Source organism: Vigna angularis, chromosome 11 (genome assembly GCF_016808095.1).
Source record: "Vigna angularis cultivar LongXiaoDou No.4 chromosome 11, ASM1680809v1, whole genome shotgun sequence".
Taxonomy (NCBI): domain Eukaryota; kingdom Viridiplantae; phylum Streptophyta; class Magnoliopsida; order Fabales; family Fabaceae; genus Vigna; species Vigna angularis.
Genome location: NC_068980.1, coordinates 20,576,730 through 20,603,040, shown reverse-complemented (window position 1 = coordinate 20,603,040; position 26,311 = coordinate 20,576,730). Strand labels below are relative to the sequence as shown.

Below are 26,311 nucleotides of genomic sequence, written 5' to 3'. Positions count from 1 at the left end.
TATATATTCAAAAATTGGTTTTATCCCTAGTTGACGTGTGACTTCCAACACACCCGTTGCATGTCGAGGTATATACATTTCTTGCGTGATTACGTATTAATGGGTGATCTAGTAACAGTTCGATAGCGGGTGAAATAGTATGTCCAACAAACAACAAATTTTGCTAGGATAGACTTTAAACCATAACTCTAATACCATGTTAAGAAGTGAACTTTACGCATAACTAAATCTTACAAAATCGACTTGTAAGGTGAGGTTTGCACTCACACACACACACATATATATATATATATATATATATATATATATATATATATATATATATATATATATATATTCTAAATTGGCCTTATCTCTAGTTGACGTATAACTTTCAACAGAAACATAGATTGAGAACCTACTCATATATTGCTTTTTGTGGTTTTCCATTGATCCCAAACTAAAGCCTTTAGGAAGACCTATAATGATATTTGGACTAAGACCATGATCCATCCTAATGATATTAGGAAGACCATTGTTTCCAACATTACTTTTTGTGATGTTGGACATGTAGGAGAATTTCAGTAAGCCTGATCTTTTTTGTTGATCTTGATACTCTCATGCCTTTCAATAATAATGCCGAGCAACATGTTGACCAATGCATCAATTTTTCATAGTTCTTGCACTTCTTGATCTTCCACTTGGGCTTGATTTAGTTTGTAATCAGATACTGCTTGGCTCCACTGTTTTTGTCTATGATATTGTTAACAAACAGCTGTTGGGCACTTGCACTTCTTTACTACTCATGCCTTTATATATTCTTCTACAATTGTTCTGGCGTAGATTGATTCTACTGTTCTAATCTCTCATTCTTTTAATTGTATTGGTTGATGATGTGATGGTCACTGTCAACATCCTTGTTGCGTTTACTGCCAAAGCTTTGGCTATGTTTGAAGACTAATATAATACCACACCATGGCACAACAGCAGACTAAAGTTGCTAATGTTGCTCGAATAACTTTTTCCACTGTATCTGATAACGTTGTTATCTCAGTTACTGATTACAATGAATACTCCATCTCAAGGTAGCCACTTAGTCGCAAAAACGTCCTTGCTCAGACTGGTTATCTTGTTTCAATTATTACTCAGCCTCACTCCTGATCCCTTGATTCTTGGATTCTTGACTCTGGTGCATTTGATCATATGTCATTCCTCTCATCTATCCTATTTGGATTCCCTGCCAAATATTATAGCTTTTTACACTATCCAACTCAACATATTCTGTGTTGAAACAATTTTCTCGAACTTCTAACTGTACCATAACAGGCTTCTTTTCCTGTAGACCTCAAGTTTCATATAGATCTACTCATGTTTTGTTAACCTGGAAATTGCTAAATCCGAAATCCCACCAAAGCTGGTTAACTGGACAATGTAATTTGTACATAATGTGTATAATCTAGCTTGTAAATGCTTTTTGACTCTGACCATGCTATCTTTTTATTTATATATTTTATAATTTGAATTTGCTATTGCATATTTCTGATACTTCCAGAAGAGGACAGCCTGCAGTTGAGTTTGCCTTTGCTGCAACTGAGGAAGCCATCTTCATACATGTCATAGTGTCCTCAAAGTAAGATGGTGTTATTTCTCTTTTTCTCAATATTTTATTTAAGATTGGAATACTTAGGTATTATTTTCCCTCCTTTGTATCAGGCATATCCGGATGCTTACAACAAGTGATTTGGAAAAAGTATTAAAACATTCGGTGGAGTCTACATGTAGACTTCCAGGTTGGCATGCTCTCTGTGCACATAAAATTTTGCTGGTTAAAGTCATTTCTAAGGGTTACTAGCAATATGCAAACTTCATCTTCGTTTTATGGGTGGCTTTCCTTGACACCATTTAATTTTACTTGTACATTTTTGTTGCAGTGATTGTTTCTCCTCATGGAATACGTGGCAGCTTGACTGGTTGTTCTCCAAGTGATCTTGTCAAGCAAAGTTATTTCAGGTCCCTTTCATACCCTTTCATATAGACATTTGATATATCAAGATATCACCCTTGACAGAATTCTTTTTTTTTTCTTTGTATTTCTAATAACAGTTCTACCAAATTTAGGGTGTCCAATGGAATTATAGGTCTACCATATAATGTTTCCCAGGGTGTTGGTTGCCAGCTGAGGGGGCAAAATTGTTATGTTGAAGTAAGTCTGGGTTTCTCAAGATCTGGAACTGACAACTCTTTGCAGCCAAACAAAATTAGTGCCAGGAATTTACCCACACTTCATGTTGCTGAATCTCCTATTACCGGACGAAGTGATCACAAGGGATCAGCAGATCACTTGTCAGATTATGAGAAAACATTTCTGTATCCAACTGAGGCAGTGCTCGTGCCAGTTTTACAAACATCATTAGCGAGGTCTTCCTTGAGAAGGTATTTATGCTTCCATGTTATCTTACTTTATGTTCTCCCATTCTTCAATTAAGTGTAGCTGGTTTTCCCACTTCATTGTTATAGATATAATAATTCAATGTTTAATTTAAATAAAAAGTTTATTTGGCAAAGTGTAAGGAAATTTGAAAATGTTGATCATGCACATGAAACTGAAAGGAATATTAAAACAAGAAAAAAAATGTGAGCGACGCAAAATTGTCCAATCCCAATGGAGGGTAATCTCTGAATCATATCCAAATCAGCTACATAGAAAACAATTCTACTCATCAATACTGGTGTTCTTCTCTTGATATGTGAACCAAACAGTAGATTTGAACAAGGGTGGTTAAATTCCCGTGTTGGTGTGGTTCACTATCATGATATTTAGCAACAGTACTCTGTTTCCATTTGAACAGCAATATGGAGTATTGTGCTCCATATACGTAACCTCTCTGTATGCAATCTCTGTTTTGAACTATTTTCTCTGTTTTCAATGTCCTCCTTTGTTTCTTGTATAGTACAATCATCTTTACTTGTTTTCATTTTTACTCATCTATTTTTGTGTACATATTTTTACTCTATTAAGTGATTTCACCCAAACCATAATTAATGCTGTCACTTTAGCTGCAACAAATTTATTTTTCTCACATGACTATGTGATGTGTGCATTGTTATTGTCAGGTCATATGAGCCATTATACTTCAAATCATAAAAGAGGCAGGCACTGACTTATCTTTTAATGTGAAACATACAGATTTTGGCTGCAGAATTGGATGGGACCATCTCTTCCCAGTTCCTCTTCCTTTATTCAGTGGTTTGTGTTCTCTCTATCGCTCTTTGCATGTATGCACGTTTTTTGCCTGAGATATTTATTGATTCTAACATCTGTGATTTTTATAAAGTTTAATTGTGAATCCTGTGCTACTTCTGTCTTCTACTGATGGCTGTCTAGCAAACAGTCACTGGGCAGCCACTTACTTTTTAAGAAAAAGTCACATATGTTGTTGTTTCTACAATTTTTGTTATTAGTACTTCCATTATTTTCTATTTTAATTTTTTTCTAAACAAAAACAAAATGTTGTCAATAGATTTTTTCATCAACTTTATCTCTCTTCTATTCATCTTCGAAACCTTTTCCTTATAATTTATTGGTTAATTTCTTTAGCATATAAATATGTTTGAGTACAATTGTTCTGGTTTAGTTAAAGCCGTAAATTTTTCTTCTGCCTTCTGCAGTGCTGGTAATGAGGATTGTTGTGAAGATCCTTGGACTGAAATCAATGGAGCCCGTACGCAAAATAGTTATGATAGTAGTAGCAATAGCAATAGTAGCAGTATTAGTAGCTTAAGTGCCAGTTCTAGTGATAGTGATTACAAGACTACAGGACCAAGTGAACTGGAGGCAGATGCTGATTCTTTAACATGTAGACAGTCTATGGTGTCTTCTGCTGATCAGCTGGATAGTGATGGCCCTAAATTGGTATATCATTATTTATTTTGAAATTATAATTGAATTCATTTTTACTCTAGAAGAAAGTTTATCAAGATGAGGAAAAGAAAATCATGAAGAGAACTCAGAAGATATTTGATCTTTTTCAAAAAGAAAAAAAGAGAAGAAAACAATTTAACGAAGCTATCCAATCACTATGCATATCTGCGACGGACCTCTTGAAAATCATGCATTAAAGAGGAGCAAATTGCTGAATCTTATCCCCTATCATTTGTCAAGCCTATCAACCTCCATAAATATGTGAACACCATCCTAACCAAATGAATCAAATAATAACATAAACTGCAGTGCCATATAAATGTAGTCCCTAGCCAATTACCAAAAATTCCCCCCATTGTTTTGTTTGGGATGAAAGCAGTTGTCATATTTTATTGTATGATGAAAGGCATGCTGGTGTATTATTTTTTTAAACTGTAATGTATTGCATGCGTGACTCAGAAATACTGTTCAGTGCAGTTACAATGCCCTTAGGTCCTTCACATGATACACATGGACTCGTACATTTTAAACTCAATTGTAAAACGCCAGTTTTGCAGTACCCTTGCAACATATTGATAGACATGCTTCTCTCTTTATTACCTAACTTGCTAAATTGTATGCACATGAAGAAGTACTTGCTAATTCTGCAGGGCTCTAAGAGGTCTCGAACAGGGGTGACAGAGTCATTAAGTACTGCCACAAACATTCCTGTGCAAGATACTTACATGTCTGATTTTGGTTCCGTGGAAGTGACCAATTCAGCTATTACAGGAGTAGGAAATGAGCCAATTGCGTCTTACTGGGACTGGGATGATGATGATAGGGGCATGGAAATGGATATTCAAGCCCTTCTATCAGAATTTGGTGATTTTGGTGACTTCTTTGAAAACGATGTCTTGCCATTTGGAGAGGTATCTGAATGTTAATACTGCAATTTACAGAGGATTCCTGGTTTTGATTTCCACTTTTTTCTGCTCTACAATCCTAAGTTTTACTGTGAGCCATTGAATTGTGACTTCCATTACTAAACAGGTGCATTACACATTTAAACACTTCAATTGTAAATTAGACATCCAAAGAGGTCATGTGCTACTCTATAATTATGCATTTTGTTTGTTGATAGGTATTTAGACCTATAACAAAATAAGCTTTAGAAACTGCAGATCTTTATTCCAATAATACATCAAGTTTCCTCCAATGTGGAAAAACCACACATACAACATTTAGTTATTCGAGAGAACCAGACTCTCCGCTCCTATTCTTTTCAGAATAACAAAAACAACGAAAATACTGCTAAAATAACCGCCTATGCAGAAGTTTGAGACAACAAAACCTATCCACAGAAAGTTATAACTGAGAAAGTTATGACTGTCTGTCCCTTTTATTTCTCCTAATATAAACATTCCCCTTGAACCTATCATTTGTTCTAGCAGCTTGTTTGTTGGAACGGTATAAGTTTGATTCTTGCATACAGTATATACTACACTTTTTGATTTGTATGCCTTACACCACAATATGATCTCCTTGAATATGAAGTGGGTTTGAAGATCCTAATTGCATTAATGGAGTTGTTTAGTTTGTTCTATCTTCTATTGTCTTTGTTTTGGAGTGTCAAGTGTTTTCCTATTTTATTATGCCTGGTCTCTTGTTTCTTACACGTGTCTGTGAGTGATGTCATAAATTGTGTTTGATTATATCTTGATGATTCTTTATAAAATTAAAATTTTGATTTAAGATTTGTTTGATTGCATAGATTGTATACTTTTCCGGTGTTTACTCATCATTTTTTTAACTCCTGAATGCTTCAAATTTAGTATTCTTCTTTTTCTATGCTTCTTGGTCTTATATCCCAGTTTCTTACTTAATCTGTGATAATTTTTCTGACAGCCCCCAGGAACAGCAGAATCTCAGGCACTTATGTTTTCTTCCCCAGATTATGGAGATGTCAACAGCAGTCCGGGTGGTGTGATAGATGTTCCAGATCAAATACTTTTGCCTGTTGGGTTTCCTTCCTTTGAGAGCTTTAACCCCCCTCCTTCAACATCCGTAGAGGAATGTCTTAACAAAAGTCAAGATAACTTAAATAACTCTATGTCTTTGGGTCCATCCAATCATTCTCAAATGTTGTATACAAGGGAGTTTGATCATATAATGAAAGCTGAAGCAATGATGACATTTGCTGCTGAATTTGGTGCTGTTGAGACCCCTACCTGTGAGCTGTCCACAACATTATTCAGAAGCCCATATTTTCCAAAATGTCGTAAAGCAGAGAGTTCAAATTCAAGTTCAAACAATTACTTATATGGTTCAGCACCACCCTCTTCTCCTTGCAATGAAGGATCGGAGGGGAAGAATGGAATGTCTGTCAATACAAAAACAGGGTCTGGAAAACATGATTCTAGTACAAGTCTCCTCTCAAAACATTACTATACATTTGTGGAAAGTAGGAAAGAAAAAAATGATAAAAATCCTGTCATATGTAATGATAATAGCATTGCTAAATCTGAGGGGATACTGCCACTCTCAAACATTGGTTCTAATGCTATTGTCAAGTCTTCCCTTAGGAAGACAGCTGAAGGCACCCATGAACCAGAGCATGTTCTTCTATCTGCGAAAACTTTGTTGGCTACTGATATAACATGTGTTATGTTGCAAGCTTCTGTGTGCAGATTACGTCATACTCTCTTATCTTCAGGTAACCTAATGACCATTGGTTTTAGTAGGTCAACTGGGGTTTCATTTTTGAATCAGCTTCCTAGTGACCCAAATACAGCAACAGACAATATATCTGGCAAGTACGATGTGAAGAAGAAAGAAAATATACCCATCCGAATTGCAGGTGATATTGATGGAGGAATGCTTGACGGTCACTTGAATGCCCCTGTTGGTGTTTGGCGCACATTAGGATCTTCAAAAGTTGTAAAACCTTCAAATTCAGCTAACATGGAAGTTGGTTCATCCTTTTCTCATAGTTCTTTCAATGAAGAAGGTATTCTTTCTTATGGTCAAAGGAAGCCGCTTCAGGAGCTACTTGATGGGATTGCTTTGCTTGTACAACAAGCTCTTTCCTTTGTTGATCTAGCCTTGGATGCAGATTGTGGTGATGGTCCTTATGGTTTACTTGCAATGCAAGAACAGTGGAGGCGTGGATTCTGTTGTGGCCCTTCCATGGTTCATGCTGGCTGTGGGGGAACTCTTGCCTCTTCTCATTCTCTGGACATTGCCGGCTTGGAGTTAGTGGATCCACTTTCTGCCGATGTAAGCTTTTACTGTTGTTAGCATTAGAGATAAAACCTAAATAAGTACTTGAGGGTGGCAATCTTCACCTGTTAATTGAATTTGAGGGATTGAGTTAAGTATAAACCCACATTCTGGTATCATAGACTATCCTAAATCCATTAAAATAGTTACCGATCATAACATCGACGTACCAAGCCCAACGTGTTGGGTGTGGGTGAGATTTGAGAAAATTCCCTTTATCATTTTTTAGAATGTAATTACCTGTTATAGATTTTTAGGAAGTTAACAGTTACATATACTAACAAATTAGGATGATTGATTCCTGATTATTAGGTAGAAATTTATTATAATTGATTTTGTAAATTAGTATAAATACATATTGTGTGGTCTAACATTAGATACACAATACATTAACCAAATATACCTTTCTATATGGTATTAATAGTTTAGGGTTTTGATCTTCGATCTCTAGTTTTTCTTTGTTTTTTCGGATCAACAGTACCCATAGCCATTGTATACCCTTTTTTTTGTCATTGAGTGTCCCTTCACACTGGTGACCATTGCGACCAGAATTGTCATGCGTTTCATGCGCCCATCTCAAATTATGTTTTCTTTCCTGTTTTCGGCATGATCCACTTGCTGGCACTCCCTCTGCCTCCTTCCTCACACTCATGCATCCCGTTTTAGCCCCATTTCAAGTTCATTACCCATGGCTTTCTGAAAGCTCACACTCAAGTATCCCTTCTATAATGACTTTTACCATTGTTTCGTTGTTTCCATGTGAAAAACTGATAGAGACGAGCAACTATAGCTCTCGGGTTGCTACTATCCAGCTATGGTTTCAAGGTCAAGGTTGTGTCAACCACTTGACCTAACAGGCTAAAGACTTTCCTGGAATGATCAAGCCAAATGGATGCAAATTGATGCCTCTTTGTGTAGCATTCTCTGGTTCTCCATTGATGTTAAATTGCAGCCTCAATACCACGTGTTTACTACGTGTTATGATGTATAAGCCAAGAAAGTATACTCCAATGATGTTCATCACCTTTACAATGTTGTCTCCAACCTTATTACTGTGAAATTGGAAAATCATGATATAGAAACATATCTTGGTAAGCTCGATTGCTTAATTGCTGATTTTGATTCACTCATGCCTTTCACTAATGATGCAAACAAACACGTTGAAGAACATGGAAAGATTTTATGGTTCTTGCTGTACTTCCTCCTGAGTTTGACTTTGTCCGCAATCAAATAACATCTGGCACTGTTGTTCCATCTTATGACACCTTTAGTAAATAATTACTTCTGCTCTTAGTTCCTCACATGTTTGGTTAGTCTCTTGTACCTCCGATTGATTCATCTGCCTTTTACTCTCAATCTTCCTATCGAGATGGACAGTGGAATTCTTGGTCAATGCCCTCATTGCAATTTTTCTCAACGATATGGCCATACTGGGGCAAAATGTTGTACAAAAGCACGACAACAACCCAAGATAACTAATATTGCTCACAGGTCATTTCTCCAAAAGCATCATATGAGATTTCAATTTCTATTGATCCTATAATGAGTTTCTCCAATACAAGGTAGCCATGCAACCTATACAACCTATCACCACTGTTACTCAATCCGGTAATGTTGTAGCCTATATCTTTTAGTCATCCTCCCTTGGACCTTGGATTCTTGATTTTGGTGCCGCTGATCATATGTCTGGTAACAAGTCCCTTTTCTCTTTGCCAAATCTTTCAAGTGTATTTTCCTTGGTTACTCACACCTTCGAAAGGGCTATCATTGTTTTTGTCCTCAACTTCAACGCTATATAGTATTTGTTGATGTTATTTTTTTTTAGACTACTCCCTTCTACACTTTAACTATATTGGAAATCAATTTTGCAATAGAATCTTTAGAAGTCTCTCATGTTTTAGTTCAGGTAATGGCTTCTCCTTAATGTCCATTGTTTCAATACCACATACGGTTTGAAATTCCAGTTATGACTCACTCCACTAATCCTCAAGCATCATCTCCTACATTGAACTTCCTATTCTTGTACGAAAATGTATTCTTCTTCTCGTAATCCTAACTCTCTATGCTTTTACCATTATGATGGCTTGTCTCCGTCCTATTTCTTCTTTCTTTCTTTAGATTTTGTGTCTATTCCTAAGACTATAGGTGAAGCCATGGCTGATCCTGGCTGACGCTAGGCAATGATAGAGGAGATGGAAGCCTTACATTCCAATACACATGGGAACTTATTCCTTTACCTCCTAGAAGGAAAATTGTTGGCTGTCGTTTGGGTTTGTACAGTGAAAATTGGACTTGATGGTCATGTTGATCAGTTAAAAGCTCGCTTGGTCACCAAAGGATATACATAGATTTTTTATCCAGATTATGGGGACACTTTCCCCAGTGGCCAAAATAACTTTTGTTCATCTCTGCTATTCATCATTGGTTTCTTCATCAACTAGATATTAAAACTGCATTGTTACATGGTGAATTTTAGAAAGAAGTTTATATGGATCAACTTGCTAGTTTTCTTGCTCTTTCTATTGTTTGAAGCAATCTCCTCGGGCTTGGTTTGGTCGTTTTAGTTTTGCCTTTATACAATTTGGCATGACTAGGTATGAGGTTGATCATTCTGTCTTCTCCTTTCATTCTTCTTTTGGCAAGTGCATTTAACTTGTTGTGTATGTTGATGACATTGCCATCACCAATAATAATGAGACTGAGACTGGAATTTGACAACTCAAAGAGCACCTTTCATAGTAATTTCGTACTAAATATTTGGGCCTTGTAAAATATTTCTCAAGTATTGAAGTTGTTAAATCTTCTAGAATTATCATTAATCAACATATGTCCTGGACATTCTTACTGAAACTGGTATGCTAGACTGTCATCCTTGTGATACTCCTATGGATCCTAATATCAAGCTTCTTCTGGGGGAGTCATTGAAAGATTTAGAAAGATATCACCACCTAGTAGGTAGACTCAACTATCTCACCATCACCGAACCCCACATCACTTTGCGGTTAGTGTTAGCTAATTTCTAAATACCCCTTGTGATAGCCATTAGGATGCCTGTGAGACATATTCTTCTATACATAAAATATGCTCCAAGACAAAGATTATTGTATGAAAAGACAAAGGCAATACTAATATCACTTGTTACCTTGATGTGTATTGGGCAAGATCACCATCAGATAGAAGATCCATTTTTGGGTACTATGTTATTATCGAAGGAAACTTATCTCATGCAGAATCAAGAAACAAAATATAGTTGTCAATTCTAGTGCAAAAGCAAAAGATCGTAACAATCACTTGTGAGCTTACGTGGCTTAGGCACTAGTGCTACAATTAAAAATAAGGGACATCCATGAAACAAACCTTATTTGTGACAATCAAGCTGCACTTTGCATTGCATCAAACTCGGTCTTTAATGAAAGAACCAAACACATTATGATTGATTATCACTTTGTTATAGAAAATGTGCTCTATGGAGAAATCACTACTGATTTTGTCAACTCTAGCCATTAGTTGGGTGACATATTCACCAAGTCCCTTAGAGGCCCTCGGGTTGAGTATATATGTAACAAGCTTAATGCATATGACATATATGTTTTAGCTTGAGGGAGAGTGTTAAAAATGTAATTAGCTCCTTACAGATTTGTAGGAAATTAACAGTTAAATATTCTAAGGAAATTAGAATGATTGATTCCTGATTATTAGCTGGAAATTTATTATAATTTATTTTTATAAATTAGTATAAATACATATTCTGTGGTTTACATTAGACACACAATGCATTTGGAAAATATACCTTTCTATGTCATGCTTAAGTTACATACCACTTTAGAGTTGAGTTTGACTTAAACTGACATTCTAAGAAGTGCAATATTTTGAAATGGTGTTTCTAGTACACATAACCTTTTTACCATAATATTTATGGTATTAATAGTTATTAGTATTACAAAGATAATAAATAACAACTATTATTTCAAGAGAATAATTTAAAATCACTACTTAAGATACATTATACATGGACCTCAGCTAAACACACCAACTACTTGAAAGTAGTAACCATTAAATGCTTCTATTTCTGACATGATAAGATGTTGATCCTCTTACGAAATACATCATCTTAGTGTTCTTTCCTGTTTTTATATTGAATCCTTGTTACGTATTCGAGTGGGAGACGTAACTAGAACTAGCCTTGACACACTCTCACAAACAATGAACAATAGATAATAGCTGAATAAGTCTCCTTTTATTGAAAGAAATATTGAATCAAGGAAAATAAACAATAACTGGGAGCATAACCTTCGTCAGTCACCTAAGAGCATAACCTCTCTTACAAACTCACAAATCAAAAGCATGCCCTAAACCAAAGCGTCAGGGCTTTATTTATAATTATTATTTTCCTAGGATATACTTCTAATTACTGTAATTAACTTATACTGAATAATTCTCTAGGATACTGCTCTAATTACCGTAATTAACAATATTTCCCTAGGATATGACTTTATTTACTATAATTACTAAATATTTCCCGCCCATCCTAACCGTTGCGGCAGTTAGGATGCTTCCTCACTGCTTCCAACTGTTCGGCATGGTCGCTCCCCTCGTCTACCGTTCGGCTTGGTCGTTCCCCCTCGTCTACCGTTCGGCCAACTCGCTCCCCGCCTTCTATCGCTAGGCCTAGTTGCTCCCCCTCATCCACCGTTCGGCCAACTAGCTCCCCGCCTTCTACCGTTCGGCCTGGTCGCTTTCCCTCGTCTATCGTTCGGCTTGGTCGCTCTCCGCCTTCTACCGTTCGGCCTGGTCGCTCCCCCTTGTCTACTGTTCGGTCCCCTTCTCTCTCTCTCCTATACCTCCTTCTCTCATATACTTTCCAGCCCCTAACAATCCTTCACATAATATTCTTAATAATCTACTTTTATGAGTTTGTTTTATTTGTTGTAATCTCGTGGGGTTGCTTATTTTAAAACTGTAGGCTAATAATGGTCAATGGGGTTATTGATTGAGTTTTGCTTCATTTTTTATACTTATATTCCAGTGTTTTGAATTCCCAGGTTCATGCATCCACTGTCATCAGTTTGCTGCAGTCTGACATAAAAACAGCATTGAAATCTGCTTTTTCCAATTTGGAAGGGCCATTATCTATAACTGATTGGTGCAAAGGATGCAATCCGTTGGTTGATACTGGAAGCATAGTTGATGGAGTCTCTGTAGAATCGACCAATAATGAATGTAGAGATTCTTCAGAACCAATGAGTCCATCCCAATCATCTGTTGGTGGATCTTCCAGTATTAAGGGTAGAAGTTTGCGTTTGCATTAGTGATGGGATTTTTTTGTTCATGATGCTAATACAATTTGGTTGCTAGTGCAGTTTCCAACATGATGGATGGTGCTAAGGTGGATGAGAATTCTCAAAGGAGATCTGGCCACGATTTATGCAGTACGGAGTCAGAGCAGCAAACATGTTCCCGACTTAAACCTACTCTTATTGCTCTTCCATTTCCTTCTATACTTGTGGGGTAGGTATTCTTCTTGTTATTTGTGCTTAAAGAGAAGTAAGTTAATACATGATTGCCTGGGGTTCAAGCCTTTTTATAGTATTTGAGTGAATTTATAATATTTGAGGCTTTAATTCAGTTAGTTTAGTAATCCCTATAATCACGGGATATCTTTGTATTTATCTATGTATAAAATAGACACTGGTTGATCTCTCTTGGTATTTGGCCGTAAGAAATTTCAATTCTTTATTTTTAAGTGCTAAAAATAACCCAATAGATTAATCACTTGCTTATTTTCTGGTATATTGTCCATCTTATATTGAACATGATAAGATATATCTGGTACTGTAAAGTTTGGTATTTAGTTAACCACTCATACATAGCATGTCTAATAGGTATCAGGATGATTGGCTCAAAACATCAGCAAACTCCTTGCAGCATTGGGAAAAAGCTCCTCTAGAGCCCTATGCTCTACAGAAACCTGTAAGTTCATTATTTCTAATTGCTGCTGTTATTAATGGAACCTTCTCTACCATATATTCTGACTTATTTACCCAATGTGTATGAGCTTAAAGGCATGATTTCATTAATATCATGATATGAATTGTTGGTTGTAGATTACGTATCATGTCGTATGCCCTGACATTGATCCCCTTACTTCTGCTGCTGCTGATTTTTTTCAACAACTAGGAACAGGTAAGTAGTGGTAATTATGATTCAGTTTATCTATGAAGACTATTTGATGATGTTTACGAATTGCATACATATTATGGTATATCTTGGTTTTAACAAATTTTTGTGTTCGTATTAAATTAATTATCATGTATTAATGATAGTAAAAAAGAAGAGGTGGAGGAAAAAATGGAGAAACCAGAGTTGTTGAATCCTGTCTCCTTGGAAATAAAAGTAATCTTTTTGATGGATGTAGTGGCTATTTGAAGTGCTTTGAGGATTATGTGTTTCTGGTTTTTTCTGTTGTACTAATTAAATGTAACTATAGGTGATTGTTGTGCCAGAGCTGCTCTGCTTCTAGATTTTTATGCATTTTGACTGCTGTTTAAGTTTCACCCTTCACTCTGATTTTGTGTTGGTTTGTTCTGTTAGTCTTATTTTGCTTTTATTCTTTTCAGTGTATGAGACATGCAAGCTGGGTACTCATTCACCTCAAGGCTTGGGGAATCAGATGGAGATAGAGTCTTCAAAGTTGTCATCTTGTGGTTTTGTTTTACTTGACTGCCCCCAATCAATGAAGATTGAGAGCAGTAATGCATCTCTTGTTGGTTCAGTGAGTGATTATTTTTTATCGTTATCAAATGGCTGGGACCTGACTAGTTATCTCAAGTCTCTTTCTAAGGCACTTAGAGGTTTGAAAATTGGCTCTTGCTTTTCTACAAATCCAGGCGAAGGAAGTAACAGTTCGTGCTTGGTAAGTGACTTGTTTATTGGCAAAATTTTGTAGATTGAATGGTTATTATGTTCTCTAAGTGCTGATCAGTACAAATTATGACTAGGCTTTAACAACTTGGTTGTTTGAAGTATTAATGGCATGACACTGTTCATTACAGAAAATAGTTTTGTTATAGCATATTTCCCTAATTTGTACTGTAAATCTATGTGCATTGGTGCTTTTGATCTCATCTTTACCCCATCACGTTTAGGTAATCTATGTGGTATGCCCATTTCCTGATCCCACTGCAATTTTGCAAACTGTAATTGAATCTTCTGTTGCGATTGGATCTGTAGTCCAACAGTTGGATAGAGAGAGGAAATCTAGCTTGCATAGTCAGGTTGTGAAGGCATTAAGTGGCTTGGCTGCTGTCGACGAGGCTTCTCCATCTAATGTCCTTGTGCTTTCAGGGTTTAGTATTCCAAAATTGGTCTTGCAGATTGTTACTGTGGATGCCATTTTCAGAGTCACTAGCCCATCTGTCAGCGAACTTGTCATTTTAAAAGAGACTGCTTTTACTGTGTACTGCAAGGCACGTCGAATTTCACGTGGAATCTCTAGTGATTTTTCTCAGTCTGCATTTTCTGGTAGATCTCATTCTGTTTTGACGCAGCTGCCTTCTCCCATTTCTGGGATGTGGAAAGATTGTGTTGGTCCTAGAATGGCAGGACATTCTCTTCCAAGAGAGGGTGACATTGATGCTAGCTTGAGGCCTGGTACTTGGGATAATTCTTGGCAGCCAACAAGGACTGGGGGATTGAGCTGTGATGCAAGTAGAACTGGGGATATTTTTCTCCTTGATGAAATTCGTTACATGTTTGAACCCCTTTTTATTCTGGCAGAACCAGGTTCTCTTGAAAGTGGTATTTCAGTTATTGGGAGTCCCACTTCAGAATCTTCTAAGGCATTGGTTGATGACAGTAGTGGTAACTATGTACAGAGTACAAGTACAGCAGGAAGTGTGGAGTCTGCTTCAAGCACTGATGGATCTGGGTCTGATCCGAAGACTCCTGCAAGCCTACATTGTTGCTATGGATGGACAGAGGACTGGCGTTGGCTTGTATGCATCTGGACAGATTCGAGGGGAGAATTGCTGGACTGTAACATTTTCCCCTTTGGTGGAATAAGCAGTAGGCAGGATACAAAGGGACTGCAATGCCTATTTGTTCAAATTCTTCAGCAAGGTTGTCTGATAATTCAATCTTGTGACCCTGGCCTTGCAAGGCCTCGAGATTTTGTGATAGCACGCATTGGAGGGTTTTATGAGCTCGAGTATCTTGGTATGGTTTCTGTCTCTGCCTTTTATCCTGTGGGTTATGTTATATGCACATCAGATTTTGGGTATGGCTTATCCACAAAATGTCATTGCTGTGGCATAATTTAGACATCAGTGTGAGGTTAAAAAAATATAATAAAATACCTACAAATAACATAATAATTCAATATTATAGGATGCTGTAAATAAAATTTTATATTTTTTACTATATTATTATTATTATTTCTAGATTATCATACTATATTCTTATAATATTTTTTATATTTTGCTACAATTACTATCCTTTTATCATTACTCTAGTTGGTTATATTATATATTATGCTTTACAAAAGAATGTTGTTGGATTTAAACTGAGGTCTAACAGTCCAAAAATATCAAGAGAGGAGTAAAAAAACTAAAACCCTGATATGATCCAACCCACTCATTTGTAGCTTGCACCAACCATATCGATGAAACTGAACAAGAGAAAAGAAATGGGAGAGTAGTGTCCAAGACTAAAACACCAAACTGAGCAAAGCTGAGAAAGATACCAAGAGAGATCTACTCGTTTGATAAGACAACACAATTGAACCAAGTTGAGAAAGATACCAAGAGACTGAACAAGAGAAAGGAAATGGGAGAGTAGTGAGATAGTAAAGTGTCCAAGACTAAAACACAAAAACTAAACAAAGTTGAGAAACATTATGTTAGAATAATTACATCTATGTATCATCATTAAGCTTACTTAGGGTGTAATGTGCTAGTTTTTTATTAGTTGTACCTATAATAGTAACTAGTTCTGCACCTACGTGTCTAGTGCAGTCCTTTAATCTTCCATGTACTCTTATATCAGTCCTTTATTATAAATAGAAGATTGTGAGAGGGATCTAGTAAGCCTTCTAGAAATATATTTTTTGTTTTAATCTCAAGTTGGTATCAGAGTGGGTCAATCTCGCTTTGGTTTCTATCTCATCTTGTCCAGCGGCATTAGTTACTATTGTCTGCATTTGTCCAGTGTCTTTTGCAATTGTCCACTACCGTTTGAAGCTATTCACTGTTCTTTGTCGTTTCGTTGATGTTCGTCGCCGTCCATCGTCGCAGTTTCGTTCGACGACCATTGGATCTAGATCGTCTCTCCAAGCGATGACCATCCCCTTCGTTGCCAAGGTCCAATTCTTTGCCACGCACCGCCTTTTGCTCGTCAGAACATCATCGCACCAACTCCATAGCTATTGTCGAACCCTTCTATCTCCATTTTCACCCTCAACTTTATTTCGATAACGTCCAGAATCCACCCTTATGGAAAGTCACCTAGGGTTTTCGGTTTTCCTCGCTGGTTCTTTGTGCCTTGATCAAAAATGTCATTTGGAAGTGTCATTTCATTCTTTGGAAGTCCCTCAATTACTTCCTAGAAGTAAATGGAAAAATTACCTATCTTGGTCTATCGTCGTCGAAATGTGGTTTCTTGGCCAAGGACATTATGATTACCTTGAGCAAGATTATAGCCATGTACCTACTGAAAAAGCCAATCAGTGGAAACTAGTAGATTTCCAGTTGTGTGCCCTATTATGGCAATCAGTGGAACCTAGACTTCTTATGTCTCTTAGAGATTCCAAAACTTGTCATTCCTTTTGGAAGAAAGCTTAAAGCATCTATGCTAACAATATTCAACGTCTTTATGACACGACAAACAAGCTTGCATCTTTTAAAATGAAGACCATGATATGGTGTCCTTCATGATTGTAGCCCAATCTGTTGTCTAAGAACTGAGGATGTTTTCGGAAGTGGACTCTTTGGAGGATATAAAAAAGAAACTGGACAAATATTATATGGTATTGATCCTTCGTGCTCTACATCCAAACTTTGATCATATCAGATATCAACTTTTGACTAGTCATGAGGTCCCTTCCATGGAAACCTTTACCACATGCCTTCTTCGTGTCCCAGCGCCTCAAACTCAAGAAGCTCATGAACTAGTGGAACCATTTGTCAAGGTTGCCACACAAGGACAAGGAGGACGTGGCACCTGAGGCGGAGGTCAAGGAGGTTGGGGACGTCCTCAATGCATAAAAGGATGGGTCACACTCAAGAGAATTGCTACTCCTTGCATGGTTTTCCTTTTCTTTCAAAACCACCAATATCTCGAAGGTTGAAACTGCCTATTCCAAGTTCACTGAGGATGAATATGACGAGTATCTGCAGTTAAAGTCTAACAGCTTGACACAAACATCTCAATCTCCCATAACATCAACATGTATTTCTCAATCCATAGAAGGTCAAAATTCATAGGTAATTAACTCAGGTGCTTTTGATCACATTTCTGGTAATACCTCTTTGTTCTCAAGTGTTTCCTTTCAAGAAAAACGTCATGTCATAACCCTTGCAAATGGCTCTAAAACATCCTCAAAAGGAGCCGGTCATGTTTGCCTATCTCCCTCCCTAAATCTAAACTCTGGTCTTTTTGTCCTTTCAATTTAATTCTCTTAAGCCAGTTAATCAAAATGTTAAATTGTTCAATAACTTTCAATCACAAATCTTTTGTTATAGAGGAGCATGGTTCAGGGAGACAAATTGAAGAATGATATGAAGTTGGAGGATTATACCATTTTAGATCTCGTCTAAGGGTGTCTTGTGTTAATGCTCCTAGTCCTAAAATGTTATATGATCAGCTTGGCCATCCTCATTTGTCAATTAAAATAATGTGTCCTGAATTTAGTGGTCTTTAGATCTTAGAATGTGATCCATGTCAACTAGGAAACATGTTAGATCTTAGAATGTGAGTTTATTGTTTCCAAGCTTGGTACATACAATTTGTATGCTCCAGCTTGAAGGTGAGTGTTAGAATAATTACATCTATGTATCTTCGTTAAACCTACTTAGGGTGTAGTGTGCTTATTTTTTTTATTAGTTGTACCTATAGTAATACCTAGTTCTGAACCTTGGTGTCTAGTGCAGTCCCTTAATCTTCCATGTACTCTTGTATCAGTTCTTTATTATAAATAGAAGATTGTGGCAGGGATCAAGTAAGCTCTCTAGGAATATATTTCCTGTTTTAATCTCAAGTGATAGCAAGAGAGATCTGCTCGTGTGATCAGAGATCACAACATAAGCACCCAAAACTGACAGAAACTTGCTAGACAGAATTAGTGAACCATGAAATAGTTTCCTAGGTGCGTTTTGCATAAATCATGACTTAGAAACGAACAACCCAGTGTAGTTTTTGAATTCTTTTTTAATGTCCAACTCAGCTTGTTGAATTGGACATGGCTGATTACATTGGCTAGGACATGCAGTGTAATTTTCTGGAAAGACACTTATGCAGTACTAAAGATAGTGGCTGATTCACACTATTAAACTCTGGTGTTTTTTATATCCCTGATATTGGCCAAACCTATACTCATACCAGTTGTGACTGCAAAGTGAGAGTTGTTGGATAAATGAACATTATGGTTCTTGAATCTGTAAATCAGACAAAAAGCTCGGAAATTACAATGTAGTTCTTGTATGGGTAAAAAGTGGGACAATTGCATCATATTGAACTTAATGACAAATTGGTCTCTGAATTTTACTATTTAATGTAAAGTTGGTTTTCAAAAAATGAAATTTAGTGTCAAATTGCTCTTTAAACATGATCTCTGAATTTAGTGTCAAGTTGGTCTCTGAATTTTACAATTTAATGTAAAGTTTAATGACAAATGGTTCTACAAAACTTAACAGAATGTATTGTTTCACTTGTTTAAGTCAAGTTATTCGTTCTTTTAGAGACTAAATTGTCAGTTGTTTACTCATTCAAGAACCAAAATGGTCATTTATCTGATAATTATTAAGTTCCCAGTGTTGGTTTTATTTGACGGGTTATGGAGCAGTTAGTGGGTCATTTCTTTTAGTTCTAGTACATATACATATTATACGCAACAGGACTTCCTAATGTTTGAAACCAGGTCCTTTGAAATTTGGTTTGGTGGGTGTAGTTTTTGACAGCTTCAGATACTGCAGGATTGTGCAATGTGTAGACATATAGCAGTATTGCGCAAAAGCCTCCATCTAAATTGTGTGAAGCAATGTCAGAGCAAGTGAGCATCTCACTTGTAATAATACAATAAAAGGGTAGTCACTTCCAATTATCTAATATTTATTTCATCAAATGTATATAGCAAATTATAAAATGTGTTCATGCCATAAAAGTCATGAAAAGAAGTTAGAAACTCCACTATTTTTTCTATTATAGTTTTTTAACTAATTCCTATTAATCGAGAAAATTACACTAACATCCACACCCCTTGTGGTTCTTTTATATTGCACACGCCTCTGCCTTTTTAACATTTATAATGACTCCTCTTATAGGGATTAAGAAGGATTATTGTAGAGGTTAAAAGGGTAAAAGTACCGTGTACAATTTGAACAAAGCATGCGGTATCGATGTAATTCACTTATTATTACTATTATTATTCAGTTCAACATGTGATGTGTTGGTTGGAACAGCGTCTTGCATTTTTGTATAATTTAATATTGTTCGGTTCATATGATTGAGCTTATTAAGAAGTGGACTTTAAGCCTAACTCAACCCCACAAAACCGACTTGTAAGGTGAGGTTTGCACCTCACTTATATATTATATTTTGGCCTTATCTCTAGTTGATATGAGACATCCAACACACCCGCTTCACGTCGAGGTATAGATATCTCGTGCATGATAGTAGAAATTGGATGTTCTGATAACGGCCCGATAGCGGGTGGAACAGAAGAATAGAATGCCCACATAGAACTCGCTACGATAGGCTCTAACCATGGCTCTGATATCATATTAGAAGGTGGGTTTTAAGCCTAACTCAACCTCACAAAACCGGCTTGTAAGGTGAGGTTTGCACCTCACTTATATATTATATTTTGGCCTTATCTCTAGTCGATGTGAGACTTCCAACAGAGCTATTCACGGTTTAGTTTATCAAAATGAGCTCTATAACTTGTTGATGAAGAAGAATTTTGCCTTAGTTTGAAGTATTGTCCTAGATGTATTTGAACTTGTGGGTTTAGATCATGCTCAAGCTGTTCCAATCTTCAAGTTATCATGGATGAGAATTAGCATGCTACAGCTAGGCTAAAGTGCCACGGCGGAGAGGAGTGGCTACAGGCCACAAGGGATGATGACTTGGTGGTGCAGTTCAGTGTGCATCGCATGGAATGGTGGGAATTGTACGCTCTATTCGAACTTTTTCGTTATAACAGCCTCATCTGCCCCTTTTCCTTCTGTGATCTGTTGCAACCTGTTTGTCTGTCCACGGCTGCAAAGTTCTTTTGAGCTCTTCTAATTTCATGGAAACGGCACTGGGTTAGGGTAGACTCCTAGGCTTTTAGTGAAGGAAGTTTGGGATTGGGAGAATTAGGCCAATTTGCCAAAAACATTTTTGGGTGTTTTTTCTCCTTTTTCTGTTTGTTCGTGACTCTATTTTGAGTCTGACTTTGACAAAAAGAAAGCATTTCATTGTGCATATAACATAAATTAACTAAATAGTAACAAAATATGATAAATTATTTGATGCAGAACATGTAATATAATAAACAAAATAATAGTAATAAAAAGTAAAGAAAAATTATATACTTGGAGTATAATATATGACGTGATAAACTAAATGACAATATTTAATATAATAAATTAAACAATAACAGTAATAAAAATATAATAAACTAAATAATAATAGCCATAAAAAGAAATTCACAATGCTGGCTATTCCGCTGTGTGCTATACCACTATTATGTTTTTTGAGCTGGCTACTTTGCTTTATGGGATTTAAAACTAAATAAGTTATTCATAAACACTCACAATAGTGCATGGTTGTTTGTTGGCATATTTGCATTCATCAAAAGTAAATTAGCTTTATTTATATTTTCGCCACTTTAGATTGAGAAGCTAATTTTCATTTGTATCTTATGGCTACCTCTATACATGCATTTTTACCTGGATTATTTTTTTCAAATAGAATGGCAGAAAGCCATTTATTCAGTTGGTGTATCTGAGATGAAGAGATGGCCTCTGCAATTGCGGAAATCTATGTCTGATGGGTTGTCTGCAACAAGTAATGGTTCTTCTTTGCAACAACAAGACATGAGTTTGATTCCAGAACGAACTCTTCCTTCCTCGCCTAGTCCCTTGTACAGCCCCCATACCAAATCCACTGGTTTTATGAAAGGCAATTTAGGGCAACCTAGTGCAAGAAAGCAACTTATGGGTGGACATTCTATGGTTGACAATTCAAGGGGTTTGCTTCATTGGGCACAAAGCATTAGTTTTGTTGCAGTTTCCATGGACCATACATTACAGCTAGTTCACCCAGCAGATTCCTCCACTCCTGGTGAGTTTTCTGAGCTACAATTATTTCAAATTCTATTTTGTTAAATTGCATTCATGAGAGTTTGTTCTGATGGATATTGAGTAGCGGCACAAGAATAGATGATATGAGAAAATGAAAGAAAATATAGGAGAGAAAGATGATATACTAGATTCTGAAAATTTTGCAACACAAGCTGAAATTGTGATTATGATAAATGTTACAATCAGTGAAGGAAATACTGAGGTATATATTTATACAAGCTTACTGTCAGTTAACTGATAGCTGTTATGGCCTAACAAAACCATCAGAAACCTTTACAGACCAAAACACGTCTGGTAATAGTTTCATCTTTAATGGAAAGGGTTTGCATAGGGTATTGTAGTATTTTGTCCCAATACTCATTTGTAAACATACCTCTCCACAGGCCCAATCTGCTTGGATAGAAAATTTAGTGTCAATGTGTGTCTTCTTAATAATACCTGGATACTCTAACCTAGATCTAGTAAGTCACACTATATGTGTGAATGTGTTATGTCATAACCTAATTGTAAAGTACAAGTGGAAACCCATGCCCTTGAGCACGTGTCTAATTTTGTCATAATTAAAAAATTAAACATTATAATAATTATTAAACTGAAACATAAGCAGTTACAAAATGTAGCTGTTACTAAAAATAAATCATTATTATTAATGGTTAGGTAATTTTTATACAAGTAATAAAATAAATAAGATGAGTTGTGTTAGAATATTTACCCTATTTATCATGATTATATTGTATCTAGAGTTACCCTATTTATCATGATTATATTGTGTCTAGGATTACCCTATTTATCATGATTATATTGTGTCTAGGATTATCCTATTTATCATGATTATATTGTGTCTAGGATTACCCTATTTATCATGATTATATTGTGTCTAGGGTTACCCTGTTTATCATGATTATATTGTGTCTAGGGTTACCTTATTTACCATGATTATATTGTGTCTAGGGTTACCCAATTTATCATGATTATATTGTGTCTAAGGTTACCCTAATTATCATGTACTCTTGTATCAATTTATTTTTATAAATAGAAGATGATGAGAGGGATCAATTAAGCCCTCAAGAATTATTTTCTTTATTTTTGTACATTATTCCAAATTACATTAGAAATTATAGAGTAGGCTAGGAGACATCCTACCTGATTACAAAATGAATATAAAGATAGGATAGAAATAAAGGAGAATAGAATCAAACCAGATTTTAATAATTAATATTAATTGATCTTAACTAACTAACTAAATAATCTTCTAGAATCCTTTTTTGAAATTTAAATTAAAATATATGCATATAACTCTCAGCAGGTACATACAGTCAAGTCCAACTTGCTTATAAAGAGTTCAAAATTTGTTCTAAGAAAACCTCTCATAAGAATGTATTCAACTTACTAGAAGTAGGAAGAAGTGATGTGTATGTTTGTGTTCCCTTGAAATATCTATCAATTTCGACATGCTTACTCCGAAAATGTAATGTCTATTAATTTCGATATGCTTGCTCTGAAGATGTAGAACAATGTTTGGATACTGATTGTTACCTTGTTATCATTGTACAACTGCAAGATAGGAAGTTGTAACTGTTGTTGAATTCCTTTTAACCATAACATTTCTCTAACTATTTGTGTGCCATTTCCCTATATTTTAATTTCTGTGCTACTGGCTACAATTTGTTTTGCGTCTCCAAGTAACCAAATTTCCCTGAACAAAAGTACAATAGCCAGATGTTGATTTTTGGTCAGGCATGGATCTAGAACTCTTCAATTTTATCATAAGCCTTGCCGCCCAATTTTCTCAAAAGGAAGTCCCCTTCTCCTAGAACTTTTTATTACCTAAAAATTCTGTAATCTTCTTCCAGATGTTCATGTGGAATATGATTCAATAACCTTCCTTTAATCTTTAGTATTTAGTGGTATCTACTAGATCACGCTTGTCTTTACCTCCTAGCTTTTTATTAGGATCTATATTCTATGACAACCATTACTTTGGTCTTGCAAATTCCATCCCAAAATTTAAATACTTGAGGCCTTCAATCTCAAAGTCGAAGGAAAGCATTCAACTAATTATTTTGTCTTAATCATCTCATGTAATCCTAATGGCATCTACGTAAACAATAACCATTACTATTTTTCCTCCAAAAGAATGTTTTGGAAACTGTGGTCTCTGACATTGAACATAACTTTGGTATAGCTCCACATTCATGACAAAAATTGCATTTTTTAAAGTTGCATTGCACCAATACACCAAAAACCTGTTTTGGCAATAAAGGTACTTCATCATGATTCTTAACTTAGGATTTCTGGATAAAAGTTTTAATTGTAGATATATTGACATCGGAAGAATAAATTAGTATTCCGCAAAGCTACTACAATACACAATCTTTTTTCTAATGCTAGCTAATGGTTGAATATTCATAATTAAGTAAATCATGTAAGTATTATAGCAATAACTTTTTAGAGGGGAACTGAAAGTAGTGGTGTCTATTGCAGGTTACATCGAAGGTTTCACTCCAGTGAAGTCTCTTGGTTCTACATCTTCTGCATACATTCTAATTCCTTCTCCCAGCATGCGATTTCTTCCTCCGACAGTTCTTCAACTCCCCACGTGCCTCACAGCAGAGTCACCACCACTGGCTCATCTGCTTCACAGCAAGGGTTCCGCTCTTCCTCTCTCTACTGGATTTGTGGTTTCAAAAGCAGTACCTTCCATGAGGAAGGACTACAGAAGCAACCTAAAGGAAGAATGGCCCTCTATACTTTCAGTGAGCCTCATTGATTATTATGGAGGTACTAACATCCCCCAAGAGAAAGTTGTCCGAGGAATTAACAAGCAAGCTGGTAGAAGTTTAAGCTGGGAAGCTAAAGATTTTGAAATTGAGACCCACTTGGTTCTGGAGTCTATTGCAGCAGAGCTTCATGCCTTGTCTTGGATGACAGTGAGCCCCGTATACTTAGAGCGGCGGACTGCGCTTCCCTTCCACTGTGACATGGTTCTAAGACTAAGAAGACTTCTTCACTTTGCCGATAAAGAGCTCACCAAGCAGTCAGAGAAATCTTGAGTACGCGTTATATACAATGATGGTGAAAAGTGCTCATTGGTTAGAGAGGAAAGAAAGCCAAACTGAGCTCAGTAGACTGTATCATACTAGATCCACTGTGATTATATGTAAATTAAGTGTAGAGGCTGATGTGTTCCAGGAAGAAATAGATTTAGAAATCGTTGGGAATGTACATGAGCTTTTCCAGAACATCTGATTTTAACCCAGATTAGCATAATTGATAGAAACTGATGATTGTAGTAGCACAGAATACCATATTCTCTATCTTTGTAGTATTTGGGTCTCCGAAATTTCATTTCCTTTGTAATTAGATATTGTAAAACAATAATGTGACAGTAACTAATTTTATGCTTGACATTGGTTTGCTAGGTATAATTAATTAATTCGTAGGCTGACTAATATGAATCCTTGCGATGAACTGTATTTTTTTTATTAGTGGCTTTTGTCCAGATATTTGTCATGCTACATTGATTGCAAAAGGTTTGATAATGGCTATACATTCTTCGAGGGACTAACGTGACTAAACTGTTTACGTGCCCTGCAAAGACGTTTCCACACCACTTTAGCAAGGTTCAATAGATTCGTTCTTATGAGAAACAATGACCTAAAAGTGAAAGAGGAGTTATAATGAATGATTCCTTAACGCCTTAAAGAATTTATAAAATTTGTCTTGTTATATTTAGATTTAGTATCTATTAATTCAAAAGCAAGGGATTTCTTTCTGCACCCTTATTTTTCTTCTGCATCATCATTATAAATAGTGTCAAAACAGGTTTAAACTTGTGCGTTAATGTGATTCACTACGTGTTCAGGCCTTATTGTATTATAGATCGGATAAAAATGAAAATGAGTCCAGAGAATGAAATATTGAAGATTTATGGATTCAAGATTTTGTGTTAGTTTCAAATTGTATTTAGTGTTTAAATTATTTTAGATTTAAATTAAAAAATACTATTTTTGGAATTGAAAAATAAAAACATGTAATTAAATGAGATAGTTAGTTAACTTGTTTAACTCACTAATTTATGGTGGATAGGTTTAAATTTCTTTTTGCTAATAAATTAGGTTAGGTTGGTTCATTAAGTGGTCAATTCGTGTTGAACTAAATCAAATAACTTGTTTTAACGGCATTAATTATAAACTATAGCTATACATATCAAATTGCTTCATTACACCCTCCTCACACCTTCATTACACCCTCCTCTCTTTTTTTACTTTTGATCTCTTTATATATTAATATCCAATTATATTTTTTTCTTAAATATTTAGTTAGGATAAACTATAGCTATACATATCAAATTACTTTATCATATTTAATATTAACATTTGATTTATAAGGTTAACAATTTAAATTAAAATGTTATTATATATTTATATTGTCTAATAAAAGATCAATTTTTAATTATTTTAATTTAAGAAATATTCGTATTATAATAATTGGTGTATTGAAAAGACTAACCACACGTGAAATTGTAAGAGGCTTACCCGACATGCTCCTTTGCCTATAATAAAAGTTTTAGTCAAGAGTTTTAGTCAAC

The 26,311-nt window shown here is 35.7% G+C and overlaps 1 protein-coding gene across 1 annotated transcript in view; it reads left to right on the top strand.

Moving 5' to 3' along the window:
• LOC108333771 (mediator of RNA polymerase II transcription subunit 13) overlaps positions 1–25,137 on the top strand; it is a 36,085-nt gene extending 10,948 nt beyond the window's left edge. Inside the window, exons 8-23 of the mRNA XM_017569246.2 lie at positions 1,532–1,609; positions 1,693–1,769; positions 1,911–1,989; positions 2,083–2,412; positions 3,167–3,226; positions 3,649–3,892; positions 4,552–4,812; positions 5,789–7,159; positions 12,205–12,448; positions 12,523–12,670; positions 13,045–13,132; positions 13,267–13,345; positions 13,780–14,075; positions 14,308–15,376; positions 21,329–21,700; positions 24,205–25,137. Of these exons, the coding sequence (XP_017424735.2) occupies positions 1,532–1,609; positions 1,693–1,769; positions 1,911–1,989; positions 2,083–2,412; positions 3,167–3,226; positions 3,649–3,892; positions 4,552–4,812; positions 5,789–7,159; positions 12,205–12,448; positions 12,523–12,670; positions 13,045–13,132; positions 13,267–13,345; positions 13,780–14,075; positions 14,308–15,376; positions 21,329–21,700; positions 24,205–24,773 (5,365 nt within the window). The 3' untranslated portion in view covers positions 24,774–25,137. The remainder of the gene's footprint in view (positions 1–1,531; positions 1,610–1,692; positions 1,770–1,910; positions 1,990–2,082; positions 2,413–3,166; positions 3,227–3,648; positions 3,893–4,551; positions 4,813–5,788; positions 7,160–12,204; positions 12,449–12,522; positions 12,671–13,044; positions 13,133–13,266; positions 13,346–13,779; positions 14,076–14,307; positions 15,377–21,328; positions 21,701–24,204) is intronic.
• Positions 25,138–26,311: the final 1,174 nt, after the last annotated feature.